The 24,018-nt window shown below is 41.0% G+C and overlaps 1 protein-coding gene across 6 annotated transcripts in view; it reads left to right on the forward strand.

The window, feature by feature from the left end:
- VCL (vinculin) overlaps positions 1-24,018 on the forward strand; it is a 113,428-nt gene that overhangs the window by 79,586 nt on the left and 9,824 nt on the right. For all 6 annotated transcript variants that reach the window (XM_061634834.1, XM_061634837.1, XM_061634831.1 and 3 more), the window contains 11 exons: positions 3,129-3,276; positions 3,651-3,804; positions 5,065-5,240; positions 5,937-6,127; positions 7,531-7,730; positions 10,299-10,427; positions 14,169-14,318; positions 15,847-15,955; positions 16,788-17,090; positions 18,195-18,319; positions 19,349-19,534. In XM_061634834.1, the coding sequence (XP_061490818.1) occupies positions 3,129-3,276; positions 3,651-3,804; positions 5,065-5,240; positions 5,937-6,127; positions 7,531-7,730; positions 10,299-10,427; positions 14,169-14,318; positions 15,847-15,955; positions 16,788-17,090; positions 18,195-18,319; positions 19,349-19,534 (1,871 nt within the window). The remainder of the gene's footprint in view (positions 1-3,128; positions 3,277-3,650; positions 3,805-5,064; positions 5,241-5,936; positions 6,128-7,530; positions 7,731-10,298; positions 10,428-14,168; positions 14,319-15,846; positions 15,956-16,787; positions 17,091-18,194; positions 18,320-19,348; positions 19,535-24,018) is intronic.

Below are 24,018 nucleotides of genomic sequence, written 5' to 3' on the forward strand. Positions count from 1 at the left end.
TGCAGGGCAAGAGACAGGCTGTAGGCTGGGGTGGGCAAATATCTGCTTGATTCTGACCCCCTCCCCCAGAATTAAGCAGATTTTTCGCTGGCTTCTGCCGTCAGCCTGTCTCTTGCCCCACAGTGTTCGGAGAAGCTTTGCAGAAGCCTCTGCTGTATGGTTTGGCCGGGGACCCACCTCCCATTTTGCCTCCTCCTTTGGGTGGGTGGGTGGGTGGCAGATTTGAGGAGACCGGCTATGGAAAAAGTAATGGAAAGATGTGTCCCCCCTCCAAAACACACCTGCAGGACACTGAAATTCCATCCCAATCACTAGAAATCCTCCTAGGTCCTGTTCCTCTCCCCAACATTTGAGATTAACTGGCATTACTTACACACTCTCAAGCCTACCTTTGAAGCCTTAGGTCTAGCCCTTTTAAAAAGCTAGGTACTTTTAACATCATTATTAAAATGAAAGCTGAGATTATTGGGATGCTGAAGTATGTGCTGTAGGCTAATATATGATGTGATAACTTGGTTACAGCATACACAGAGTCATGAGTTACCTTTGACTGTGATGCTCTAAATGGAAGCTTTTAAACACTATTCTTTCAAATATTAATGTAAAATAAATTGATTCTATGCTAAGTGGTTTGGAAAGCTTTACTTACTTTGCCATCCAAATGATTTAGTTCAGTCCTAAATTAGTATTCTGGTATTGCTTTTCTTCTTGGAAAGATGCTTGCATATTTATTACTGTACTAGAATAGCTCTGCTGTTAGGAAACGTCTTCCACGTTAAAATAAACATACAAGAGTGGAACTCTGTAACTGATACAATTTAATGTTGGCTCTGATCAAATTTTGTATCTGTACCTTACTAGAACCTATCAGAAAACCTATAAAATGTGTCATGTGTATGTAGTGCTGTCTCTAGTTAACTCCATGAAACGTTCTTGGATTGTGAAGAATCATACTTATTTTCCTTTCCACATATAAACTAAATATATTGTTTTGGAAAGGAGATCAAACTATATTGGAAGTTTGCTTAAACTTAAAAGGCTTGTTGAAAGAGGAAGGTCTTCAGTAGGCACCAGAAAGACTAAATAGAAATGGCACTTGTTTAATATTTAAGGGGAGGGTGAAGGGTTGGAGCCACAATGCTAAAGATCTGCTTCCTATGTTGTGTGGAACGGACCTCCTGGTAAGATGGTGTCTGCAGGAGGAGGCCCTCATCTGCAGAGCACAGTGAACAACTGGGCATGTGAGACGATCCTTCAGGTATCTAGGTCCCAAGCGGTATAGGGCTTTATGCACCAAAACCAGCACCTTGAACTTAGCCCAGTAGCTAATTGGTAGCCAGTGCAATTCTTTCAGAAGCAGGGTAACATGTTGGTGATATCCTACTCCAATGTGCAGCTGTGCCGTTGTGTTTAGTACCAACTCCAAATTCCAGACCAATTTCAAGGACTGCTGTATATAGAGTGCATTACAGTAATCCAGCCTGGAAGTTACTAGTGCATGGACAGCATGGGTGGCTATCTGAGTCCAGAAATGGCCACAGCTGTGTTACCAGCTAAAGCTGTTAAAAGGCACTCCTAGCCCCTGAGATCACCTGGACCTCTACTGACAAAGAGGGATCGAGGAGCACTCCCAGACGATGAACCTGCTCTTTCAGAGGGAGTATGACCCCATCCAAAACAGCAACTGACCAATTATTCAGATTTGGACCGCCTCTGTCTTGCTAGGATTCAGAATCAGTTTGTTGGCTTCATCCAGCCACCATCGAGTTCAGACAGTGGTCCAGGGCTTGCATGGCCTTTCCCGATTCAGATGCTGCTGTAAAATAGAACTGACTATCATCATCATCATACTGGTGACACCTCAGCCCAACTCTTCTAATGACCACTCCCAATACCCATCTCACCAAGTTGGCCCAGAAGGATACCATGGTCAATGGTAGCAAAAGCTGCTCAGAAGTCACGTAAGAATAACATGGCCACACTCCCCCGGTTCTTCTCCTGATAAAGGCCACCCAACAGGGCTACCAAGACTGATTGTCCCGTAACCAGGCAATCTGAACCCAGATTGGAATGCCAGGGAAATGTTCTGAGCTACAGTAAAGAGTTTGAGAAAGGGTTGAAGATCAGTGGCAGAGCATGTGCTTTGTATGTAAAGGGTCCCAGGTTCAATCCCTGGAACCCCCAGGTAGGGCTGGGAGTGACCACTGTCTTGAAATCGTGGAGAGCCATTGCCAGTGCGTGTAGACAGTACTGAGGTACATGAACCCCATGGTCTGACTTGGTAGAAGGCAACTTCCTATGTTCCCAGGAGAGCTCACCACATGAGGCAGCAGCACTCAGAACCAAACGTTCCCTGTTCTAACGCCAGTAATTCGTCATACCCATGCTCAGCAAGTCATAAGTACAGTGGGAGATCACTTTGTAAAGCAAAAGAACTGCCAAATGGAAACATGAATCTTTCACTCTGTGTCCTCTAGTAAATGGGACTAGTGTTCCAACAGCTGCCTGATTAGAGGGATTTCTTCATGCCTTTTCCTCAGATTCCCCTGCTACTGAATTTTCTGCAGTATTTGGGGTCAACAAGTGGAGGTCATCCTGAAGACACCTTCTGGCTGAAGAGATCCTTTTTTTAAAAGTTGGTCTGTCTTTACTATTAAAGGTTCAGCAAGCAGAAAGAGGCATCTTCTCCTCTTCTGAGAAGGATGTGGAACTCCTCTGACCAGGAGAGAACCGTATCACAGGTGTAAAGACTGCCCTCAGCACACACTGAAGAAGAGAGATTCAGGATTATTTTTTTAAGTGTCATTTTTCTCTCTAAAACTGTGCAGAAGCAAGAATGTTCGTAAAGAAAATTTGCATGAAATTGCATAGCATTAGCATTAAAATTAATTGACTTCCAGTGACATGCAGTATACCTAATCCAATGAAATGATATGCCTGTTTCTCAGACAACATTGTCCTGCTGCAGGAACGCTGTTCTGTTATGATGGATTATATTTCCTGCACAGCACATTCAGTAAACGTTCTTTCCTCCCTTCATTGAATGTTGTATAGCTTTGGAAAGGCCTAGCAATTTCCTGTGAGTAAATACTGCATGTGCCCTCTTGTCTGTCTTCACACATTCTTAGGAGACTCTGGTGAACAAGCCATAAGGCAGATCCTGGACGAAGCAGGAAAAGTTGGAGAGCTGTGTGCAGGCAAAGAACGCAGAGAGATTCTGGGAACCTGTAAAATGCTAGGCCAATTGACTGATCAAGTGGCTGACCTTCGAGGCAGGTAAACACCTTCTCACTATTAAATATGTTTAATGCTGGGTCTATGGAATAGCAGTTCTGCCCTTTTATGATAGGGCATTTCCCTAAAAGCAACACAAATGGGGCATTATATATATATTTATTATACCAACATGCTAATATTATGTCCACCACTATTAGCATGTTGGTATAATATGTGGTATATATATGTGGGTTGGCTCTGCCCTGCATTCTGCTCCACCTGCCTACAGTGGGGAGAAAAATTATTAAGTGGTCAGCCAAGACTCTCAGCAATTTTCAAGTGGTCCGTGGGAAAAAATGTTTGGGAACCACTGCAGTAGGCTATCGTTTCAAGAGTATGTCGGAGTTTATATATCTTTCTCCCCTCTTGAACAGAGGACAAGGTACTACACCGCTAGCTCTGCAGAAGGCTCAGCAAGTGTCCCAAGGGTTGGATTTGCTAACTGCAAAAGTGGAAAATGCAGCTCGCAAGCTGGAGGCTATGACCAACTCTAAGCAGGCAATTGCAAAGAAAATTGATGCTGCTCAGGTAATCACGGTGCTATTATCAAGAAATGATTCTTTTCAGTTGGGCTGAACTACAATGGGTGCTGATAAATTAGCATCCCTGTTAGTTCTCATAGCAGGTCCTCCTTCAGTTGTTTTATCCCAGTTGGTAGCTGCATTGGATTTGAAATTGTTTTTATATATGCAGTTGTTTTATATATATTTTATTGTGAAATCACTTCAAGATGCTTCATGGTAAGCTAATAATAATTTATTTTAGTCAGAGCATCATATCTTGTCCCACCCATCACAGTTATTTGACTTTACAGCAAAGATAGAGAACATGTGGCCTTCCAAATGTTGTTGGACTCCAACTGCCATCAGCCCCAGCCAGCATGGTCAGGGATTATAGGGGTGTAGTCCAGTAACATCTGCAGTGGCATGTGTTCCCATCTCTGCTTTAAAGATGGTTGATCAATGGCTCTCAAATAAGGATTTCCTCTTGCACTACTTTGAAAAACTGTGGCACATTCTTGCCCATCATTCCTTTTATCTTTCTTGAAGGCTAGTTACTTGTAGAGCCAGACTCCTGTTTTGACATTCACGTGTCTTCTCTCCAAGATGGAAGAGAGAGGGAGGTGTTCTAGCATAGCATTTTAAGGTCTCTTCCAATAAAGGTGTGACTTTAAAGCATGTATTAGTATCTTTGAAAAAAAATATTCCAGTTTAATTGATTTGTGAATCTTGTTTTTTACTCTTCTGTGTTTTCTAAAAACACTTCCCTGGATGTATTCCGCAAGGCCCTGAAGACGTGGCTATTTCAACAGGCCTTTGAGATCCTTGGGATGGGTTAATCTCCATGATTTTGTCATCTATTATATGCTGCAAATGTAAATATTTTATAAATGTATTGATGACTGTCCAGTATTTTATTTATTGAGACTAATGTGACTGCATTTGATATGATTGTATTTTATCTCATTTTAATGTACGTCGCCTAGAGTGGCTATCTGCCAGATAGGCGACACACAAATTAAATATTATTATTATTATTATTATAATCTAAAACCATGTTTTAAAAAAGGAACATGTCAATATATTTGTATCAACTATACCCTGCCTTGTGATTCAGATGGACCTTAAGAAAGACCTTGTTGTGCTGAAATAATTCAGTTGTTCTTACCTATGGCTTAGTTAAATTTGAAGAGAACAACAACATTTCAGAATATATGATATTGCACTAGAGAAGATTCAAATATTGTAAATGGATAATTATGTATTGATTTATTTCTTTTATGTCTAGAGCTGGCTAGCAGATCCTCATGGAGGAACTGAAGGAGAAGAACACATTCGAGGCATTATGGCTGAAGCCAGGAAAATTGCAGAACTCTGTGAAGACCCCAAAGAGCGAGATGATATTTTGCGGTCCCTTGGAGAAATCTCTGCTCTGACTGCTAAATTGTCAGACCTCCGGAAACAGTATGTGTTACCATGCTTGTACTGACTATCGGTATGCCCACTATGCTTCTGGGCATGGCCTGCTTCCATAGAAATTCCATTTAAATTCATGGCCACTATAGTTTGCTTTGTGCTTTCATGACTGCCTAGCAATATACTTAGCCTCTGTTGGGGGAGGAGAGATTCTATGGACATGTCCAGGTTAGAGATTCAAGCTAGTTGAACCATCATTTCCTCTTCTCATGCAATAATGGGAATTGTAGTTTGGTGTGTGTGTGCCAAGGATGTTTAACAAAATTCTCTGTACTTCACCAAGCTACACTGCCCCAGGTTTATTTGGAGGAAGCCTTGACAATTAGTGGTATGTCACTGATGTACATTTGTAGTGTCACTAGAGTCTCTGTATCTTTCATTGTGTCAGAAAAGGTCTTCAGTGGAGTTCAATGGAGATATTTACTTGGTGTCTTCGGTTGAGCTTGTCTTGCCAAATTTGCTTTCATGCCCTATGGTACTTGCTTTCCTTTTTAAATAATGCATTGAATCAGCCACTGTTAAAATACAGCCCATGGGACTTTGTTAAATGTAATTAACAATAGTTCTTTTAACTGTAATTAGCTGGTTCACAATTATTATACTTAAACTTAGCTTGTTAATGGAAACCAACCTGCTTTTTGAACTTTTATAAGATTTCCTTAACAGCTTTTCTCTCCTCTGCAGTGGAAAGGGGGATTCTCCTGAAGCCCGTGCATTAGCCAAGCAAATAGCTACATCACTTCAGAATTTACAGTCTAAAACCAACAGGGCTGTTGCAAACAGCAGACCTGCCAAGGCAGCTGTCCATCTAGAAGGGAAGATTGAGCAAGCTCAGAGATGGATAGACAATCCTACAGTTGATGACCGTGGGATAGGTGAGTGTTTAATGTCTCTTTGCTAGACTTATAATGGATCTTAAGCGCACACACACATCTCCACTGGCATCTGATTGAAGCACTTCAGGGGCCCAAATACTCCCCCAGTGGGCTGCCATCAAATTTCACACTGTTCCTCCATCTCTCTTCCCCTTTTGCGCCTTCTGAAACGGGGAGCCAAGTAAGAGACTAGAGCATGCTGGCCAGAGGAGAATTTCTCTGCTGACTTCCTTGCATTGGCTTCTCAGTTCCTTCTTTGGGAGAGTGAAAGATGCAAGAGTGTGCTAGTTTCTTCTCTGTTTCCTTTCAAAGTGATTGAGATGACAACACATAAGTGAGAGATGCATCCTTTCTCTCACTCATGTGGTCCAATCTGTCTTCCCTTTTTCCTTTCTGTTGAGAAGGATATGTGGTAATGCAAATCAAGCGGATATTAAGCATCTTATATTCTATGTGGCAGTTGTGGAGGTCCTGCCAGAAATCTATTTATGAAACAAACTAAATTTTGAATTGAGATGTGAATACTCCTCACTTCCACCACCATATGCCATCCCCCTCCCCTTCTGCCTCCTTTCACTGAGAGAATATTTTTCTGCACTGCTTTAAGGAGTTGGGTGGTAGGGAATTTACAGTAACTTTTGGGCATTGCTACTAAGGATAACACTGTATATCAAGTTATGAGAAATCAGGTCAACTAACTGTGTATTTGCCAGGGCATGCCAGGAGCCAAGTTTAGTTGAGGCTCCAGTCAGAGCTATATGCTTGACGGGCATGAACTGAACATATTTAAGTTGGTCAGAATGCTTGAGCTGGTGCTGCTACTGCTTGTAGTCCAAATATGAAGGCACCTGTTCTGTCTCAAATATAGTAGAAAATGTTAATGGGTTAGGCCTGAAATGCAATTAAATATCTACTGTTTAGATAATACTGAACTTCAAATACAACTGGAACTATAACTGGCTACCTGTCTGGGAGCTAGTGGCTAATAGTGCAATCCTGTACATGTCTACTGAGAAGTAAGCCTTGTTGAGTTGAATGGGATTTACTCCCAGATAACAGTATAAGGTTGCAGTCTTAAGAGTGTGAACTGTGAACCTGATAGTTTCTGGTTCGAATCTCATGTCCCCAAAAACTCATAGATGGTCTTAGGCAAGCCACTTTTCTCTTAGTCTTGAACTAAGAGATAATACTGGTCTTACCTGACAGGGTTGTTGTAAGGATTACTGAAATAAGTATATGGAGTACTTAGGGAAAGTGCTATATAAATATTATTTTTTCTATTTATTAATTATTTTGCTGGCAGTAACACAATAATATCTCTGTTTTACTTTCTTGAGTGGTAGAACTACTATTTTAATTTCTCTTACTTCATAATAAAGCAAGATTAATAATTTTTAATGCAGGTCAGGCTGCGATCCGGGGGCTTGTGGCAGAAGGTCGCCGCCTTGCCAATGTCATGATGGGACCTTATCGTCAAGACCTGCTTGCCAAATGTGACCGTGTGGATCAGCTTGCTGCCCAGTTAACTGATTTGGCAGCACGAGGTGAAGGAGAATCTCCTCAAGCCAAGGCAGTTGCTGCTCAGCTGCAGGACTCATTAAAGGTAAAGGGAGGACAATTCTCCTGTTTGGTAGAATGTCACCAGTCCATATGTGTTAACTAACAAAGCCAAATAATCCTCTTCTTTAGGCTACTGGAAGGGATTTGGCTTTGTAACATGGGTAACAGGCTATAGCCGTAAATACTTTGGCTGCGGTCAACAATCCTTTGCTGCTGTTCATCTTCCATTAATTTAACCTTATTCCCATTTTTTCTTGTTAGTTTCACCTATTGCTAGACATTTCCTAGCTCAGGTCCAGCTTGCTCCAAATCTATGGAAATGAAAAATTCTCAACCCTCAAGGTGAGGTAGCGGAAGGAATATGTAGCGTTGCTTGGCAAAGAACTTTCGTGGATTGGGGTCATTTCGTACTTGAGAGCCAGTAGCTAGTTTGGCGCCATATTGATCTTGCTCAATATAAGGAATCTCATGTTCTCAATAACCTCTCCTCTCTCCTAGCATTCCCTTTTGTGTTATTGATTGGGGATATTATACATAGTCAGCGGGGATTTTTCACATTCCGCAATGTTAAATGGAAAATACCCCCCATGCCATTCTGAGGCTTCCCATAAGCTCATTTCAAAACAAAACCTTACAAAACTTATAGTTCTGAACTCAGAAACACTTGCTTAACAACCCTGTCAATTTTCATGGCGATACACAAAACAGTCAGAGAGAATCGAGAGTTCAAAGTCTAAAAAGAGAGAAAAAAACTCAGAGCCCTTTTGGACTTTTTTCTGCGAGTTCTCCTAATCTGTTGAAATTCATTAAAAATCAGCCATGTTCACAGAGTACCTGTAATCCTAATACTGACCTTGCCCCATACTCTGACCTTCATCTACTGCAGTTTAAAAGTTAAAAAAATGCCTGGTTGATTTTTAATTAATTTAAGAAATTTTGGCTGGAAGCCTATTATAACGCGGGGCATGCTCAGTAAGGACCAACTGTCAGTGTTCTAAAAGCCTCACAGCTGCTGGGCTTGGCTAATCAGAGGGCCACACCCACACCAGACTTGATTTCACTTGAGACAGTCATGGCTTCCCTCAAAGAATCCTGGGAAGTGTAGTTTGTGAAGGGTGCTGAGAGGAGGCTCCTATTCCCCTGAGAGAATGGTTTATCAGTCAGCCACTCTGATTAAAGGTCTGTGAGAGAAACAGGGCGTCTCCTAGCAACTCTCAGCACCCTTCACTAACTACACTTCCCAGGATTCTTTGAGAGAAGCCATGATTGGCTTTGAGCCATGGCTTTGAGAGAAGCCATGATAAATTGTTTTAAATTGTTTTTAAAAGATGTGTTTTTAAATTTATATATTTGTTTTTAACGTTTTTAGTTATTGTAAACTGCCCAGAGAGCTTTGGCTATGGGGCGGTATATAAATACACTAAATAAATAGATAAATAAATAATGATTGTCCAAAGTGTAATAGAGGCCTGGTGTGGATGTGGCCAGGGACAGCTTTGTTTTAAATTTGGGTGGGAGGTAGGGTTGCCAGGTTCAGGGCCTGAGACTGATCCTGTATCTTTAGGAGAAGAGAAAGTCAGCCAAGTGCCAGTGTTCTTGCAACATTGTAATGGGAAAAACCACAAGGTAGAATTGTCCCTTCCCCCTGCCCAACTGTGAAAGATACAGAAGACGTCTAGGTTGGCAGGCCCAGCCTGGTCAGTTTTACCTATCCTAATCATGATTGCATAGGAGTATATCCGATTCAACTCAATAATCATACAAATGATCAGACCTGCCTTTTCCCTCCTTCCCCTTTCCTCTCCCTTTCTCCTCCCCTCTTCCTTCTTCCGCCTTCCCTGCCCACTCCATCCCTCCATCCCTCCCCCCACAGTCGGTTTTACCTATCCTAAGCATGAGACCTGACCTCCTCTCTGAGATATTGTACTGCCCTACAAAGTTGTCAAAATGCAAACACCATTTTGGCTGGTCTTTCACAGTCCAATCCATTTCCTGTGTAGCTTGGAAGAATTTGGTAACATGTGCCTCTGTTAGAATGTTACCAAATTCTTCCAAGCTACACAGCAAGTGGATTGGACTGTGAAAGACCAACCCAAATTGTGTTTGCATTTGGACAACTTTGTAGGGCAGTACAATATCTCAGAGAGGAGTTCAGGTCTCCTGCTCCCCTGGTGCATTCACTATAGCTGCCCAATTTCCCTGCTTTTTAAAGTTTGGTAGAAATATCTGTGGGCTATAGGTACATTCTTAAACCGCAAGGTTTTTTGCCTATTAGTGAATAGACTGAAAATCTAGCTAGCTAGATGGTGTCCTAGGGTGAATGGGAGTGGGAAACACTAGTGTCGGGGTCCTACTATCACAGTCCTTCTCAGTTCACTATCTCTGTTCTATGGTGGGATGGGAAGTAATGTCAGTAGCAGCATTTTACTGCATAACTTTCTTTCAGATCACCACTAAACCCAGTGGTAAGGCTGGCCCTGTTGTCTCCTACTTTTTTGTAAGTTCAGCTTCATGGCTGAGCCTGGTTTGAACATGGGGTATTCTGCTTCTGCACCACGCTTCATTGCGGCAAATTCTGTTTTTGATGTGGAATCTTTAAATTACTGTTAAGGATCTTAAATCAAGGATGCAAGAGGCTATGACCCAGGAAGTATCGGATGTGTTTAGTGACACGACAACTCCAATTAAACTGTTGGCAGTAGCAGCCACTGCTCCTCCAGATGCACCCAACAGGGACGAGGTGAGTGTGTTCCCCCTATGCTCCATTTGTCAGACACAAACTCTTTCTTTGATGTGTTGCTTTAAGTTACAAGGAGCAAATCTGACTTTGCAGAGGCCAAGTTAATGTTAAGATGCTAGACTTTTAGAATTCTGTTCTTTCAAGGCTTTTCCCCAACCTTTGAGGGAAAATAATAAATAATAAATAAATTTGGTTTCCACAGTTTGAAATATTGTATATTACTTAATCAGTTTGAAGCGCAGGTTAAAGCAATTCAGGGGTCTGCACATTTTGCCCGGCTTTGGGAGCCAGCCAAAAATGAGGGTTGTCAAGGCCTTTTCTCCCAACAGGAGAGGAGTCTTGTCTCTGATGCCATGATGAGCTTTGTTTTTTTTTTTTTTTCCAATTAATTTTTATTCTAATTTTCAAAACCAAAATAATACAAAAAGAAAACAACACAAATCAATAACTAATACAATACCAAAAAAATACATATATATAAAAATATTGACTTCCGATTTGTCATAGTTCAGCTATAAATCTATAATATATAACAAACCTATCTCTTAATAGATTATAAAATCACCTTCCTCCAGCGGTTATCTTAGTTGGTTTCAAATCTCATTAACATCATATCATTTTAATATTCCACAAAAAGTCAAAGAGAAGTTTCCAATCCTTGAGATACATATCAATCAATTTTTTTTCTAAATAAACATGCCAATTAATCCAGCTCATCAAATCTACTAAATCCAGTAATTTCAAAACACTATAATTCAACTATAAATCTATAATATATAACAGACCTATCTCTTAATAGATTATAAAATCACCTTCCTCCAGCAGTTATCTTAGTTGGTTTCAAATCTCATTAACAACATACCATTTTAATCTTCCACAAAAAGTCAAAGAGAAGTTTCCAATCCTTGAGATATGTCAATCATTTTTTTTTCTAAATAAACATGTCAATTAATCCAACTCATCAAATCTACTGAGTCCAGTAGTTTCAAATCGCTCTTCTGTCATTATCCATATTGGGTCCATCTTCCATCTTTACGCACCCAAAAATCTTGCTGTCATAGTCATATAATAAAAGTCTGATAGGAATTTCCTCCATCACAGATATTTTCTTACCATCAAATCCAAACGTAACGCTGAAGTATTGTTTCAAAGCCGCATCTCTGCTCCTCTTTTCCACATGATACACTAGTACATTTCTTGAAGGTTTTTCCATTGACACAAAACAGGGATTAATTCTATTAACTTTCTCCATTTCAAGTTCCATCAAATCCTTCCAGTCCAGGAATTTTTTTGAACCGATAATATCTTTATCGCCAATCTCTTCAATTCCTTCAGAGACAGCGCTGTATTCCAAACTGTAATATTTATCTCCAGGATCCGTCACAACCAGGAAATCCAAATCTTTTTTCATGTCCATATTTAAGCCAATCTCCATAGATTGAACCTTGCCTTTAATTTCTCTTTCATCTTTTTTTGTTTTCCAGATCTATCTTTATTCTCCTTTCTCATAGAATCCTGAGTTTCTTTCAGCTCCTGTCTCATTTTATGAAATTCAGTTCTCCACGCTTGTCTATTATTTCTCAGTTCTTGTTTTATTGAGTTAATCCCATCCATTATTTTCTGAAGCATGTCTAGAAATAAAGTCCCTTCTTGTACATCCATGATCTTCTTAATTGCCATTCTTAAAACCAAAAGAACAAAACTCCTTCAATTTTCAATGTCCCAAGCAAAGAGCAGTTTATTTCTTTATCCAATTACAAAGGAGTTAATCTTTCCAACCAACTAACGTCACACGCTAGACAGTCCTTATCTCTTAAATGTCCAGAAGTGCAAAAACAGCTTTTAGTTCACAGCGTTCAAATAACTAGTAGCAGAGAGAATGAGCAGATTCGTCAACAACAACAAAAAAAGTAGATCAGAAAAAATAGTCCCTTATATATATTACACAAAAGTCTTGTAAATCAAAAAGATTTCTTATCTCTCCCAATCAGAAAGCTCTCATCCGTTGTAATCTTTAAAACGCAATTTTCCATGTCAGCTTTTTGCAATAAAAAAAAAAGATAAGCTATTTATATTTTCTTCCCCCTTAGTTCCGTAAATAAAGAAGGAAAGTCTTACCTCATCTAGGTTATCTTAATTGCTGTTACTTTGACAAATCTCTTTAGCTATATAGATAAGAAAATGATAAATGTAGACAGGAGGTTTGCCTGCTAGTCCGTTAAAAAAAAACAGCTCACTTATCCAGCTGAGCTAGCATAAAATCCTCACTCTGTCTGACCTGCTGGAAGACAGACAATTCTGACGAATTCCAGGCTCCAACAATCGAAACAAAACTATGTGGCAGATCTCACGCTTCTTCCTTATCTGGAAGAAATCATCCCCAGTCAGAAAAAACCCTTCTGACTGAATTTAAAACTGGATAAGTTTCATCCAAGACGGGAGCCCGTCTCAGAGGCAGCACAGGCGGAGGGATCCTCCTGGGAAGTCTGGTGATGCCATGATGAGCTTTGGAGGACAATGCTCACCTGGGAAATGCAGCACAAGGATATGGACAATTCCCCACACATTTTCTGCAGCTCCAAGCTCAGGAGGAGGGCTAAAGTTTGTCCATGTTGTGTTCCTCTTTTATGAGGCTCTAAGCAGCCTTGAAAGTACAGTATGACTTGGATAAACCCCACCTGACCTCTTGGAAAGAGGGCTGGGGGATTGTCAGCACAGCTGTGCCATGCTTCCAGCATGGGGCACTCATTGTGGCAATGCAGAGAGGGCATTTGTAGATCCCAGATTCCAGCTAACTATTCCAGCTAACTATTGAACTGAGATGACAGCAGGTCTTGATTCTCGCCTGCCCTCAAGCTTGTTAAGAAGTCTTTCTCATTTGTGTGCCAATATGATACTGCTGATCCGAAAGCCTTGTGCAACGCCAAGTGGAAGGGGTTTTCCCTCCGCCTTGTCACATGGGCTTCTGTGGATCAGGAAAAGTGGGTTTAATGCTGTAAAGAGGCAAGGAACGTTTAGGCAAATAAGCAATAGCTATCAACAGCAGCAGGAAGAACTGTGGCTGAGGCAGGGCGGGCAGGTGTACATGTTTGTGCAGCTGGAACCAGTGAGGATTTGGGAGCTGCTGTTCATATGATGTCTTTGTGGTGTGTTATATGTGTGGGAGAAATTGTGATATTTCAGCATTTTCAACATGCCAGGATTTACAGGGCAAGCCAAACTTTGGCTTAGTTCAGATGTGCATGTATACCATTTGATTCCTCTGCTCTTAATTACCATATACGTGATGACACTGGCCACTAAATATGTGAACTGTCTCCATTAAACAGGATTGTGTTTTTAAGGTGATCTGAGGTGATAAAGTTCAGTCGGTGGTACTCTTATCTATCTGCAGTTATTATCAGTATAGAATTGCATGTGTAAACCAGCCCTTACAATTGACAAGATGAGCTTATACAATAACAAATGTGTTAGTTATTCTGCTCATCTTTCAGAGGGCTAACCAAATTTGGCTGTTGCAGTAAAAACAAAGTCCTTAAAGATGAACAACTCAGTATTTCTACTGAAGATTTAGAATAAATCTCAAAAGAATTGTAAATTGATCACTAATGAAACTAGCTTTAATTAAAGCACCTAGCTTGTAGTTGAATGGGTTTGTGTGGATTCCTTAGGGACCCCTGACTGAGTATGAAATCTTGATCTGGTTTAATTTTTTAATTTGTTATGTATTTCAACTTTCAGGTATTTGATGAAAGGGCAGCCAATTTTGAAAATCACGCTGCTAGGCTTGGTGCTACTGCAGAAAAAGCAGCTGCGGTTGGAACAGCCAACAAAAGTACTGTAGAAGGTATACAAGCAACTGTGAAGTCTGCAAGAGAGCTTACACCTCAGGTATCTCCCTCTCCTTTTCAGATACCTCTGGTTTGGTTCAGAGCTCACAGTCCTGTGACAGCAGCAACTACCACTCCTAGTTATCCCAATCTTTCTTCATTTTAGCAGTATAATTTACAGTATGAGATGGGGGTCATTTTGTTGCTGTTATTGTTAAACAATTGGAAGTCAGAAATCCTTGCTGATCTACTACAGATTACCCAGAGATCTACCTTGTGCCTGCTCCTGGTCTAGCATCTCCTAGCTTGTCCATCTTACAGTCTCCAAAAATTTCTGCTGGATTGCCGCTGCCAATGACTTCAGATGGTACATATTAGACACTTGCTTAATTTCCATTCAGAGAACTCATCCCGATAAAGCATGCAGTGGCGTTGGGAAAGCCAAGGTCTGAACTTGTTAAATAACTTGAATGAGAGAGGAAGCTAAGAATAAAACTTGAACTTTGAAATAGTTTAGGATGAGATGATTCTGTGTGTGTACACAAATCCAAATTTGAGACAAGATACCTTTTTATCCTGAGATGTCCTCTGGGGATCTGTGAAAGTCCAGGATCTATTTTAAAAAGTCAATAAAAAGGGCAACATGAAAATAGTAGGCATGAATATGCTTAGCCTACAGAATTGGAGGCTCACTTTGACTGCAGTCTTAAGGATCCATTCTTACTGCTAAGTTCCACTAAAATTAATAAACACTCAAGTAAACGTTGCATTTAGTTTTATAGCTTCATCTCACTTCTCAGCCCAAAAGACTCTTATATTTTAGTGTAACTGCTAAAATGTTACTGCAGGAAGGGTTTTCAGTGTGAGCTGGATCTAGGCACAATGGAGGGGTGCCTGGCATTAACTTCCATTTCCTCTGCCAGCCTAAGTGAGAGTGGTCGGTAGTAGGGCTGGAATTGTGTTGGTTCTTTGTCCTTTTCAGTTAAAATTTCTCTAAATGTCAGTTGTAAACCAGAGCGTGCAAATACTAGGCCCATTTTATGTGTTGTTATGTTTACAAATCTGACTGCCGCAGTATCTGTTCCCTCTCCGGCCAGTCTTCATATTTGGATTTCAGGATAAGCAGGTCCTGTGGTAATCTCTTATCCACTCCAGAGAGTGTGTGTGTTTGTAGAAGGAATAAATTTGAAGAGTGAGTTTTACAACCTGATTAGTAATATAATGCTGTACTTAGGTTCATGTGATGAAACTCTTGTAACAACAATGACTTACGTTAGAGACTTCCATATTTCTTGGATTTCTTTTGTTTTCTTCATATAAATAACAACAATTTAAAAAAGTTCTTTTGAACAGTCCTGATGACATGAATGGGTTTGCACTTCAGAAATCCTTAGTGCTTCAAAGTGTTCTTGAGCGTTATCAATCCCTCTTGCAGTTGGAGATTCCTGTGGTGCTCTACAAACTGGTATTCCTTTCAGATGAAATGCTTAACGTGCAGCTTATCTACACTGATAAATAAAATTCCAATGCTCTTGTTTACTACTCCTGTGCAGCAATGTTGTCCATATTGGATATTTTTATATTGGCAGGTAGTATCTGCTGCTCGCATCCTCCTAAGGAATCCTGGAAATCAAGCTGCTTATGAACACTTTGAGACCATGAAGAACCAGTGGATTGATAACGTGGAAAAAATGACAGGTAGTATGGCAGAGCTGTGGCAAATGTTTTGTAGCCCCAAATCATTAATGACTAGCTTGAGATAATTGAAGGGAAACTAGAAGAGGAAGAGTAGTTCCTTGATGAAATTGACTTAAGTATATGACAGAGAGGAGAAAGTCATCCCCTCTCCCCAAAAAAGTTACAATGGAGTCAGGGGAAGCATTATTCTGTGCTTTTGTTTGGAATACCTCTTAGCCTGATCATTGGCAGCCTACAGTACAACTACTAGATAAATTATAGTAATGCAACTATGCTTCATTTACCTGTTCATTACAGCAACATTATATATAGATTTGGATGTCTTTTGTGTTCTCACACAGATGCTGTTAAGAGAATTGTGGCATCCACTTTTACATGGTCAGGTTCCACCCAAGTTCCTTTATGGAATATGTTTTTAGTTACTGTAAACCACCCAGAGAGCTTCGGCTATGGGGCTGTATACAAGTATAATAAATAAATAAAATGGGGCTAAGTGTCTTCACTGTAAATCTAGCATGACAGGATTCTTGTTTTCTACTACCTGCAGTATGAAAATGTAACTTCCTCCCCAATAACAATAATGAAATCCATTCATTTTTGAGGATCTGAAGGAATTTGAAGGCCCTGTGGTGGCAAGGGCAGAGTGTTAGGTGATAAAAGCTTCAGTGCTTGCAATCAGCATTCTGCCCCTAGCACTGTGCCAAATTCTGTGTCACCTGTCTATGGTAGTAGAATTCCAGCCTATCTGTATCTAAGGGTGAGCTTCCCTTCCAGCAACCTTTCCCATTAGCATATACATGAAGGAAGCTAACATTTCAACTTCTTACCCCAGGGATGGTGGATGAAGCAATTGATACCAAGTCTCTGTTGGATGCCTCTGAGGAAGCTATTAAGAAAGACCTGGACAAATGCAAAGTGGCAATGGCTAATATTCAACCACAGATGCTTGTAGCAGGGGCCACCAGTATTGCCCGGCGAGCAAACCGGATTTTGTTAGTGGCAAAGAAGGAGGTTGAAAACTCAGAGGACCCCAAGTTCCGTGAAGCTGTTAAAGCTGCCTCTGATGACCTGAGTAAAACCATTTCACCAATGGTGATGGATGCTAAAGCTGTGGCAGGCAACATTTCTGATCCTGGTAAGCATTAAACAAAGATGCTGGCTCAAACTCTTTATCCATTAGCTCCATTAATGTGAAGGGAGACTAAGGAGTGCAGAGTTGGGCTGATGCAGGCAGTCACTAGAGCTGCTTTAATTCTTAGATAAAATGCAATGCAGGGTATTGCTGAATAAAGGTAATGTTGATGTCAGCTGATAACAAAAGCTGGGAGAAGGAGTTCGGTCTTGTTCAATTTCAGAAAAAACTTCAGTATGTGTGGAAGCTTGATTTTTTAAATAAAATAATCCCTAGATAGGATTATATGCCAGTGAGGTTAAACAAATGTTCCCATCATGCTCAGAGATATGCTGGGATGTAACGGAGCTAAAGGGACTTTTGCTCACATGGTTGAATTGCAGCCTAATTGAGGAATATTGGAGAAAAAATAAGACAGATTATTAGAGAAATCCTGTTGCAATGCTTTTGGGATATATAAAAAGTCAGGTAAAGAAGGATTAAACTGTTTTGGTCATGCATATGTTGATAGCAGCCTGGATTTGGGCTGGAAGCAAACTGGAGGGCGCATAATGTTCCAACAAGTGATCAGCTGTTGCGATGTATTTGGAATACTATGGGGATGAATAAAATTACCAGAAACAACCAACTTAGAGGAAGGAAGAATAGTCTTTTAATTCAGACCTTTCAAAATGATTGAGTTTTGTTTATCTTGTGCTGGCATCAACATAGAACCAATGAAATTGTATTTATGGATATTGTAAGTATGGAATAAGGCTAATGGTCTGTGATTTTGAGATAAAATGCAATACAAGAAACTCAACAGAATTGAGATGGTATGCTGCTCTTCTAGGGTTACCAAACAGTTGATCTTTTACCAGTATCACCAGTAGCATCATGTTCTGTAACATAACCAGAGGTTGGGGACCAAAAAGCTAGGTACTTTGACGTGAGTTCTCTTTTTTGTAGACTGGCAACTTTGCATGCTTCAGTCTGCACTAATACACCTATATACATTGCCGAATGCTTTGGTACAGTGGCCTTTGTTTGGTCTTAACCCTTATAGGAAAAAGTGTTTTGTCACTGAATATTTAAAGCTAAATGCTAAGCTCTTTTTTCCTTTTCGAGGTTTGCAGAAGAACTTCCTGGATTCTGGATACAGGATTCTGGGAGCTGTGGCCAAAGTTCGAGAAGCTTTCCAGCCCCAGGAACCTGAATTCCCCCCTCCTCCTCCTGACCTTGAGCAACTTCACGTAAGTGGAGAATTGCTACCGAAGGAGAAATCTGTACCCATTTCGCTGGGCCAGGTTCAGTTATTTAAATGGCTGTGGCTTTCTTGTGTGGGTAGAATCACTTAATGCTGTAATCAGACTCCAAGCGCACAGTGTTCTTCTACAGTCTTGCTTCTTTAGCATCTTGCTAAGCCTGGATTTGGAATGTGTTCCTTGAGGCCAGAGTACAATACCCTCTGTATGAAGGTAATCCAGCCAAAAAACACAGATGGGGCAAATGGGAAAAGATCAGGCTCATGCTTCTGTGTATCTTGCTGAGAAACATAGTAGTTTAAAACAAAGCATATGTGCCATCCACTGCATCTGCAAAGATGTATAAGTTTTGTATATTTCTTTAAAAAAATGTGTTTGGGCCTCTGTTGTAAACACATTCATGAATAGGAGCAATACTTCACTGACTTAAAAGACAAATAGGTTCCCATGTTTAAGATTTCAGACAATACTGTCCGTGGTCTTGAAAGGCTGACATGAAAATATGGACATTTGAATCCAGAAGGTGAATATATAATAAGATAGGTTATTTGCAGAAGATCTAGCTTGCTACCTCCTGGTGTGCCTTATATGCAAAACCATCTGAAGTGAGTTGCTCTCCCCTGCCCCCATCCTTTCTAGAATTTCCTGCTCAGAAAAACAAGTTCCTCATAAGGAAGAGCGATTAAGAAAGTTTCTTTAATAGTTGCTAACTTAAGTTATACTTTTCTAAAAGCTGCCAGTACATTTTAACATTAGATATTACTGGATGATGTAAATCAGGGCTGGCCTGAGGGTTGCATTCACACTTGGCCAGCCCACCAGGAAATATGTACATCATATTCTTGGGCAGGTATCTCAAATACATAATTGTTTTGCCAAAAGTTATAATCATGAAATTTTAAATATGGAAAATTAGCACATTGAAAATTCCCATCCTACAGATTGCTATAGATCTGGCAACTTTGCATTTGTCTCTCTGTGTTGGTGTGCTGCAACCAGTTTCCTTTTCTTCCTCAGCTTACTGACGAACTTGCTCCTCCGAAGCCACCACTGCCAGAAGGCGAGGTTCCTCCTCCCAGGCCCCCTCCTCCTGAAGAAAAGGATGAAGAGTTCCCAGAGCAGAAGGCTGGTGAGGTGCTTAACCAGCCGATGATGATGGCTGCCAGGCAGCTACACGATGAAGCCAGAAAATGGTCCAGCAAGGTAAGGTCAATGCAACCCTGTGTTATCAGTTAATTGCTGCTGCTCTGTTTATTCAAACAAGTGCATTTCATGGATATTGCAGGGATGTCACTCAAGGATACAACAATGTTATAGGCAAATCTGCAGGTACAGATCTTTAGAGGCTGGGCCTTTTTGGAGAACAAATTCATTATTACAAATCCTTACTCTTATACTGATCAGTCTTATCATTGCTGTGGAAAGATGTTGCTTTAAACCTTTAACCAACCTGCTCCTTATCCTCTCTGGTTGCAAAGCAGTTTTATGACCTTGGTGGGTTAGGTTGGGATCAGACCCAACTGATGTAGGAGAAAACAAATCTATACCCAAGTGAAGTAAGAAACTGACGTTTTACTGTGTTGTCTGGAAGAGCATTAAAAACAAATCTTGGTGATGCTGCAGGAGTTAGAAAAGTGACAATCTAAAATTATCTTTTTGTTGTTGCTTCCAGAGTTGCTTTTGCCCCATGAAGCCATGAAAACCTTTATGTTCTGCTGACTTTTTAGCGCAGGAATGGGCAACCTGTGGTCCTCCAGATGTTGCTGGACTGCAGCTCTCATCATCCCTGACCATTGGCCATGGTGGTTGAGGCTGATGGGAATTGGAATTGAACATCTGGAACAGATGCAGTAGTGCTTTGGAAGGGTGGTGTGGAATCTCCAGCTTCTATAGCTATACTATTGAATACTCTGAATCCTTTTTAAGCGTGCATGTCTACCAGAAGGCGTGGGCTTTTTCAAATGTAGTACCAAGCTTTGATAGTAGATCAAGACCATTTTAAAATCTGGGTAAAACATTACTGTAAGTATGGGACTATTCACACCCCATCATTTTATTAAATTGATAGAATTGTTCTTAAAACTTCATAAGGTACAGCTTTCATACCCACACACCCACTCGCCCAAGCACTTAGTGTGTGTGTGCCTCTGCAACAGCACAAGTCTCTCAAGAAGGAGAGGGAATCTCACTTTACTCGATCCGTTTAGCTTACATGAGCATGAAGAATGTACATAAGCGTTCTTAACCTTTTGCATGAGTTAGGGAGTTGGAGGCTGACACTGGTAGTGGAACACTCCAGAGGGCAGTGTAGAGGCTATATGGAATACCCACACTGATATCTGGATAGGGGCTGTAACATGGATTCCAAATGTCTTGCCGTGACTATCAACTGCAATTAAGTTTGGTGCATCATTGTTCCCAAATATTGTAAAGAAGATGCTTTCCCCTCCTCCTCCTCATAAAACAGTATCTTGTTAACCTTGATGGATTTGTTTTCTGAAAGATCACAGTGAAACAAACAGTCCAAAGCAACACTAAAATATTTATTAGTTTATATTTGCTTGCAGACTTCTGTAGCATGACTGCAAATAATTTTGGGCAACATTCAACAAACTATATGTGCTAGGATTAGCATTAGCACAAAGGGGCTTTCTTTCTCATCCCCTGCATGCCTCATACCAGTGGTTCCCAACCTTTATGAGTACGGGCCCCCCTTTATAAGCTCAAAAATTTTCATGACCCCCTCTCCCAGGCTGGCTGCCAGGAAGGAAGGGGGAAAGCAGCCTTTCTTTGCAGCCTTGCTTCTTTTTGCTTCACAAAAAGCCCTCTCCTCTCGTTTTAAGTAAGGGCGTTGTCAGCAACGGTAGTGTGAGGAGACAGGAGTCAGTGATAGTAATCCCCTCTTCTTTCTGGTATCTCCACCCTCAGCCTCCTTTGGCATCTTCCATGTATTTTATAGGCAGATGCCTGCCCTTGGTGCTACTGAAAGACACTCTGGCGTTTCAGCAAAAGTCCTCCCTGCACATTTGGAGCAAGGGGGAGGTGTCATCTGCAGTGGCAGTGGGAAGCAGATAGTGTCCAGGGAGCGAAAACTTTTTTTAAAAAAATTCATAAATAATTCATTTTTTTACTGTTCGTGGCCCCTCTGGACTTCTTCGTGGTCCCCCTGGGGGTCAAGGCCCCCAGGTTGGGAATCACTGCCTCACACCATCCCCAAATTTGCTCTGGAGGATTGGGGGAACCTCCAGAATAGATTTAGGGGGTGAGGAGAGGGGGAGAACGTTCTGTTACACAAGGAGAAATCGTTATGTTGATGGAATGTTCCCTTTAGTGCTACGTTGAATACAATCCCATATCTCTCTGCAAAACAGTATAGTTTAAAATTTAATTTTAAATTTGACTTGGTAGGCATTGTAGTTGTGATTTGGTGCTTTCCAGTTTTTAAAGGGTTTGTAACTTTAAGAAAAGCAAAACCAGAACAGAAAACAACAAAGAAACAGCTATAGAGGGAAGTTGATATTTAATTCATTGTCTTTTGGTAATAGCATTCAGGGGAACAGCATCTGCAGTGTCCCATCCAAAAATTGATGCAATTTGGAATTTTTGGAGATAAATTTTATGTTCTATATTCTAAAAATGCCTACTGGATCTTTGAGGGCAGGCAATGGCTACAGTCTGAGCCACTATTGCGGTAGAAGAGTTTGTGGGTAGCAGCCACTGGCTCTGAGGGGTAGGTGCAAAACCCAAGCAGTTTGCTTTGAGTTGGCTATGAAACTTGTTTCAGTGTGGTAAGTCAGTTTATTCAGATTGTCTGTGGTCTTCTTATAGTACAAACTAATTTTTTCCCTTTTCTTCATCTTCTGCAAGTTTAATTTTTCTTTCTTCCTGATGTTTTCATTAGACCATGAATTCATTGTCTTGTCCTCTCCCCTCTTTTCCTTCCCAGTGTTACATTTTCTAGGAGATCCACACTGCTGTGGTTGGCTGTTGTGCTACTGACAGATAATGCGACAGAAAGGGATGACATTTATTAGACCAATGCTAGCACAAGCACTTGTGGCTGCACAATGGAACGTCCTCTCCCGCTCCTCTCTCCGTGAGCCATACCTGCCCCATGAATATGTTCTGAGTTTCCCCCAATCCTCTGTAGCAGATTTAGAGGTCACACAGGGAGAGGAGAGGAGAAGGAGGGAAGTTCTGTTTCTCAGCCAAAAGTGCTTGTCTTCCATGTTTAGTAAATTCATACATCTTAATTTTCAGGCATTTTTTTCTACAGCTCCACCCCTCCCATTTTGTTGGGAGCGAAGGCAGCAAGCTATTATTGTCCATAGTTGCTTTATATTTCTAAACAAATATTTCAGGTTGTCCAATAGAAGAACGGGACAGCTTGGTCCTCATGACAAGCCTGGCCTTTACTCATTATACTCCATGTAACCTCTTGTGTTTTCCAAGAAAGCAAACAGAGATACCACCTCTCCTCCACCATATACATACTTTAAGCGGCATCAGATTTATTTTGGAGCATATAGGAATAATTTTATAAGCTGAGCAATGATGAAGAACAAATGTTTCACCCCCAGGCTCACAGTTCTTGAAGGAAGTGTAACTAAAACTGCTGGGGGTTAGTGCAAAGACAGTGGGGGGGGGAGGCAAGCAGAAATAAAATGTGATACTCATGTTGGTGTGGTTGCACTCCTAGGTTCTTGATGAAGAGGGTGTTTTGTCTGCCCTTTTTGTCTTCTGTTTCTGTAATGGAATGGTACTCTGCAGATTGGCTACAATAATACTGAGCTGTTCTGTTTTAGATACTTCCACCCATAGGATGTGATTCAAGATACTCCAGCAAATGATTTAAAATCCTCATTTGGATATTTGTAGAACAACATTGTGGCAAAACAATCTGGCACCGTCTCATCAACAGTCTACTAACAGAAACATTTCTGACTGGCTTTGTTTTGTGTGCTGCTAACACCATTTTCTGTCTTAACAATTAACACTCTGATCGTGTCCTTTTTAATGAGCAGCATCTTCTGTTTCTTCTGTCATTCCTTGTTTTTTTCTCCTGCCTTCCTTCCTGCATTGTGTTTTGCTTTCAATAACCTTCTTTACCATGGCTGGACCAAGACACTTTGGTGCCTGGAGAATCCAAAAGGCATCTTTGTCCCATTTTCCCCACCCCCTCCACATCCCCATCACAAACTAATGAACCGGGAGCACGATTTGCTAGTCAATTCTCTTTTACGAGCCTTCCTGAAATGAATAGAAGCTCTTTTCAACAAGGGGAGAGACAGGAAAAACCCTTGTGCAGCTTTCATTCATTTCAGCGAGGCTTCATCGGGTCAGGTCTGCCTCTTTGCCACCCTTAATAGCATCCAGAACATGCCTGGGCTGCCGCTTCACTTGGTCTGGTGGGAAGACCTCCTACGGCCTCTCCGTCTCTTTTGGGAAGAGGAAGCAGCACCTGGCAACTCTGCTCCCTGGCAGTTCCCTTAGCACTCGGTCCACATCACTGGAGCTTTTTTCTTGTCCCTCTAAGTAATTTTTCAGTGTTGCACTTGCTTTGGTGGTGGTGGTTTTTTTGTTTTGTCTCAGTGGCGCTATTGTCTTGCCAGAAAAGAATGTTGTGGTGAAATATAAGACACTTTAAAGAGATGTTCGAGTGAAAAAATATTTCTTGGTATGCTTTC

The sequence above is a fragment of the Rhineura floridana genome, chromosome 7 (genome assembly GCF_030035675.1).
Source record: "Rhineura floridana isolate rRhiFlo1 chromosome 7, rRhiFlo1.hap2, whole genome shotgun sequence".
NCBI classification, from domain to species: Eukaryota; Metazoa; Chordata; class Lepidosauria; order Squamata; family Rhineuridae; genus Rhineura; species Rhineura floridana.